At 40.3% G+C, this 6,000-nt stretch overlaps 1 protein-coding gene across 1 annotated transcript in view; it reads right to left on the bottom strand.

The window, feature by feature from the left end:
* Nucleotides 1-1,738: 1,738 nt before the first annotated feature.
* LOC133564868 (obscurin-like) overlaps nt 1,739-6,000 on the bottom strand; it is a 94,047-nt gene continuing 89,785 nt past the window's right edge. Inside the window, exons 43-45 of the mRNA XM_061919409.1 lie at nt 4,482-4,643; nt 2,981-3,085; nt 1,739-2,902 (exon numbers count right to left, since the gene is read on the bottom strand). Coding sequence (XP_061775393.1) covers nt 2,616-2,902; nt 2,981-3,085; nt 4,482-4,643 — 554 coding nt within the window. The 3' untranslated portion in view covers nt 1,739-2,615. The remainder of the gene's footprint in view (nt 2,903-2,980; nt 3,086-4,481; nt 4,644-6,000) is intronic.

Below are 6,000 nucleotides of genomic sequence, written 5' to 3'. Positions count from 1 at the left end.
AAAAAATTCATAAAAATGCAAAATGGCCTCATGACACTAACATGTTTTATGAGGAATACATGAAATATAAGAATATCCCAACTCTTGGTTTTAATGGTTTTGAAAATTAACAACCCATTTTATTGCAAAACACATTGTAGTGTAGGTATTGGTAGCTTCATGGAATGCCACATCCTCCACATTTTGCATCTTTCTCCACATCAGCAAACATTGAGCTGTGTTATGTCAGGGAAGGAGAAGCATTGTGTATAGTTTTAATAGCTCATAAGTTAACAGTTCCATTTCAGCACAGCCACGCTACACAAATAAAACCTTTGATAAGGCTGACATCTACTGGTTTACAAAAGAATAGTCTTGCAGCTATGAAACATAAAGTCCATGCATCACTTTGCTATCCAACGTTTTACCATACCACAAGTAGAAAATTAAGAAAACTTGGAATTATAAAAGTGTATACTTACAATATATATATATGTTTTAAAGTTTTTTAGTATTTTTTTTTTTAATGGTGGCTATGATGATGGAGAACCCTCCGTTTTTCTAACATTGTAAAAATTTGCAGAATAAATATCATATTTCAACATTTCTGTTAACGAAGATTTGCGTCAACCTGTGACTCACAGTCATTTTGATAGTAGGCTAATATTTACATCATGTGTTGCCTTTGTTATAAGGCGTATATTGTTGCGGCACACGCGCAGTCAGCGTCTTCATCCGCTGCGGGACCACCTAGAGGACCCGCTGACAGCGCCCCCGCTCACGCTGAGCGCAGCACGCCCATCCAGCGACAAGCCTGCGCTCACTCACCAATCTGCTCACCTGGTACTGATGAGGGCAAGCTCAATAAAGGACCAGTGGACCCAAGGATCGGCGCGGGAACTTAATTCTCATATGGTGAACCAAAAGCGAAGCTTGATGCTCTATTTTTGTTTCCTCTCCGTGGCTTGATGTGTCCTTTGTCTTCTCCCCTGTTTCAGCAGTCTTTTCCTTCCGTTGCCCTGGATTTTCGACTGCCTCCCTCGTTCCTCGAATCCTCGCTCGCCCCTGGGCTCTGACGTCTCTCTCTCGCCCCTGATCCTGCCTCCCCCATGGACTTCCTCGTTCCTTCGCTCTCGTCAACACTTTGGTAACACACACTTCAGTTAATTTACACACTTAGTCTTACACCATACACTCTTGAGTTTTTGTCACACTCCATTATATAGTTCAGTAGTATTGTTTAGTATTCTTATATATACATTGACTATATATATAATACATTTATGAACATTACTGCCATCTGGTGTCCGTTTGCCGTCACTCCCTTTGTTAAACCATAACATATATAAATGTTAGACCCCTGCTCTAACATTTAACAATGTAGAATAAAATTGACTTAAATTTAAAGGACAACAACGAATATTCAAAAGAAGAAAGGTCATATGCAGTTCCATTCAATAATTACCATCTTTTTAAACTCCCTTCGTATCCATCCATACCGCTTGTCCCATTTGGGTTCACTGGAGACTATCTCAGCTGCATTCGAGCGGAATATCTCTCCCCTATTCCTCTCTCCTACGGCGTAATTATGCAAATGAGGCGATGATGTCATTTAGCGACTTTTAGGACGGCCAATAGCTACTTTCCTTATTGAGGAGTTGGCAACACTGGCCATGAAATTGTAAAATAAATATGTATTAGGGGGATGGCATATATTTCTAGAATGACTCTTTTCATCAAAAATGTTGGAACAATGAGATTGTATAAAAAAAAGTATTTATTTTTTGTCAATAAACCACTTGTTACACTTCCTCCAAATTGGCGTATCAGCGTTTGGGGACGTTCCAAACTCCCATCCGCCCACGAAATGAAAGAAAATACAGTGAAGCCAACATATTTTACATTCGACTTAACATTGTACTGAAATGTGTGTAAATATTTGGCTCTTCATAATATAATAATGCAATTTAATTCTTCCACGATGACATAGTGGCCCGTGTAAAAGGCGGTTAGGCTCTTTATATACGGTATGCACATATTTGTATCAATGTATATAAGACAACTACTGAGTTCATGTTAAATGTCTAAAGAAGGCGGGGCAATGTTATTTCTAACAGTATGTTCGTCCCAGTTTCAAAGTTGGTAGCAAACATGGCGTCCTGTTCTCACGTGAAGAGCTTTTGACCAATCATAGAGAGTTTGGTCAGAGGATCTCCTAAATGATTGGTCCAAAAGCCCCTAATGTGACTATAGGCGTCATGTTAGCTACTAACTTTAAATCTGAGTTGACCATACTCGCTCTACACGGCTCTGATTTCTAACTTTGACCACGTTATTTTCATATTTCATGTGTTACTTCAACAGAGAAAGCAATGCTGTGTTATTTGGAGGAATTCAGAGTACACCAGTATAGTACAGTAACAACTATTTCAACATGCACAGGCCCCTTCGGTAGGTACACCCACACAATGCCAAAAATACTCTTTAAAGGAACTAAATAAAGAAACAAATATATTACAGACATATGTCATTATTCTATAGTGCAGTTACACTGTGTATGTATATATATATATATATATATATATATATATATATATATATATATATATATATATATATATATATATATACATCAATTAATCATGATTAGTCTTACGTTCCACGGTAAGTTTTGCAGAACATGTATATTCCCCGACCTGCATACTGTAGGTGCCTTCGTCAGCTACCGCCACCTGTTGGATGATTAGCTTGCGATAGCCTCCCTCGCTGCTGATCTCGAAGCGTTCCGAAGGCAGGATGACGTTACTCCCTTTGTACCATCGAATACTACATCTCGGGTTGGACACGGTGCAGTCCAAGACCACTCGGCTCGTCTCCGGAACGGTCTTATCCTGCAGGGGTTTCACAATGCTGACGGGAATCTCTGGAAAAAGACGGCGCTGCGTTTAGACATTTTGAAGCTACAAAAGCTGGGGTAGGACTGAGAGTTGTATTGTTTTACCTGTTACTTTCAGCTGAGCCACAGAGTGCACATGTCTGGCCACAAATTTAATCTCACCACAGTCCTCGGGCCGCACATTGCACATTAGGAGAAAGTGTTTGGTCCCTGAAAACATACAATAATCACTTGTACTGTTAGTAATTAACCCTATCACAGACGTGATGACACAAAAATGCCCAATGGTGGTTCCCAGATTTCATGGACCAATCGCGTATAGCTTCACAAGGCATATCAAATGTGGTGTTACTCCTATTTCCTTGATGACAATTTTACATCATATTGTTCGAAGGAAACAATTGAGATATATTGGTAAATAGGCTATTGTTTATTTATTCAGCTTTTTTCTGTTTCCCTCACCCTAACTCTAACCAACTCCTAACTTGGACAACCATTCTTTAGATCATGCCAGGGTAATTAGTTTGACTTGAGGGGCTAACTTTTACGAAAAAAGGGTGCTGTCGGCTATATCTGATTTTTAGGAACACGAATACAAAACCTCACAATAATGTCTGATTGAATGCTAAAAACGTAGACAGACCGCCTGAAAAAACAGAATGGATTTTTTTTTTTTTACTAAATGAGAATGAACATGTAGATAAAGAATGTGGGATTTACAATATTAACTATGAACGAAAAAAACACTGAATATTGACAACACATGAACATCACACACCCTCTCGATAGATTTCACAATCAAGGGAAACGCAACAAAAATGCAACAAACACAGCAAAATATGAACACAAATGGTAATAAAGCCACACCTACAATCTGATATATCTGATATATCACTAAGCTTTAGAAGTTTCTTGTAAAAATCTCCTTCCGCGTCTGTCTCTGACACCCTCATTTCAGGCTGGCCGCTCTGGAAACAATCTGTGGAAACGCTCCCCACCCACACCGCTTGGTGACTTGTCTGAGCTGCTGTGACTTAGATTACCATAGTAACTAATTAGATTACCATAGTAACTAGTATATCAAGCAAAAGCGCAGATTCTAACCATCTAAATACTTTGTATAGTTCAAAGACTTATGGTCATTAGAAAACATCACTGCACATCATAATGGCAGCTACAGTTTCCATCTTAAAGATCTAAAATCCATCCATCCATCCATTTTCTACCGCTTATTCCCTTTCGGGGTCGCGGGGGGCGCTGGCGCCTATCTCAGCTACAATCGGGCGGAAGGCAGGGTACACCCTGGACAAGTCACCACCTCATCGCAGGGCCAACACAGATAGACAGACAACATTCACACTCACATTCACACACTAGGGCCAATTTAGTGTTGCCAATCAACCTATCCCCAGGTGCATGTCTTTGGAAGTGGGAGGAAGCCGGAGTACCCGGAGGGAACCCACGCATTCACGGGGAGAACATGCAGACTCCACACAGAAAGATCCCCAGCCTGGATTTGAACCCAGGACTGCAGGAGCTTCGTATTGTGAGGCAGACGCACTAACCCCTCTGCCACCGTGAATAATGAACCAAAATGTACACAAACCTTCCTGGCGGATCTTGATGGTACTAGTTTGTTGTATCATCTCCCTGTTCTTGTACCATTCCCCCGGCACATCCTCCAGTGAGATCTCACATACAAATACAGCATTCTGATCTTCCAGGATGCTGACGTCCTCCAGGGCTTGCAGGATCTCCAGCTCTCGTTCTGTCAATACATATGTCAAACATTCATTTACGGTTATAATGAAAATGTGTGGTTCCTGTTCAATTCCCTGAAATGCATGTGCTATATTTGCAGTTAGCAAACCACAATAACCCTTGACTTACACATGACTGATCAGCGTTACTGTGATTATTTTAAATTCCCAGCAGATGGCAGTGTTGGGCTGCATTGCAACGTTCAAGTTTTGTTAGCATTGACACAACACACCCAAGTGTACCGTATTTTTCGGATTATAAATCACAGTTTTTTTCATAGTCTGGCCGGGGGTGCGACATATACTCGGGAGCGACTTATATGTGAAATTATATACACATTACCGTAAAATATTAAATAATATTATTTATCTCATTCGCAGAAGAGACGAAGAAAATGTCAGCAATCGTCACACACGTCAGCAACCGTCACACACACGTCAACCAATAAGAATTCGGCGGGGGAGGGTCATGGCAGAAGTGCATTGTGGGTCATGGAATGCTAACTGCTATATGCTACTGCCGTAGCTATTAAAATGGATAATTTCAATGTTGGCGGTAACTTATAAAAACTGAGAAGGGCTGAACAAAAATGGCACTGAAAATGAGAACATGTACTGCAGATTACAAGCTGGACATAGTGAAATATGCAGCAGAAAACGACAAGAGGAAGCGGCGCATACCTTTTGGAGTTGGCAGAGTTGTTTAGAAGTGACATCGAGGAAGAAGATTTCATGGGGTTTATCGATTAGGAGTGGCAGATTGTTTGGTAAACGTATAGCATGTTCTATATGTTATAGTTATTTGAATGACTCTTACCCTAATATGTTACGTAAACATACCAGGCACCTTCACAGTTGGTTATTTATGCGTTGGTTATTCAGCCTGTTGTTCACTATTCTTTATTTATTTTAAATTGCCTTTCAAATGTCTATTCTTGGTGATGGATTTTATCAAATAAATTTCCCCCAAAAATGCGACGTATCTATGTTATTTTCCTTCTTTATGATACATTTTCGGCCGGTGCGACATATACTCCGGAGCGATTTATAATCCGAAAAAACGGTATATGGTTTGTAAATACTTTTTGAAAACATCGTTCTAACAAAACATTGCATTTAGAAGAAAGTTTCACTCAAAGTTGACTTCAATAACTTGCAAAAATGTACCTTAAATCATATGAGTTTGGAACGCAATATTTGGCGGCAATGTCAACTACTACTTTAATTAAATTTCTATCTCTGTCTAGGCGAGGACTCGAACTCGCTTTTCCACGGCAGATGGAGCTGCTGGCAGCACGCTTGGACATGCCCCTGCTCGAGCTGGGCGCAGCACGCCCACACAGCGACAAGGCTGCAGACAATTGA

The sequence above is a fragment of the Nerophis ophidion genome, linkage group LG13, assembly GCF_033978795.1.
Source record: "Nerophis ophidion isolate RoL-2023_Sa linkage group LG13, RoL_Noph_v1.0, whole genome shotgun sequence".
Classification (NCBI taxonomy): domain Eukaryota; kingdom Metazoa; phylum Chordata; class Actinopteri; order Syngnathiformes; family Syngnathidae; genus Nerophis; species Nerophis ophidion.
The sequence above is the reverse complement of the archived record's forward strand: the minus strand, read 5'-3'. Positions and strand labels throughout refer to the sequence as shown.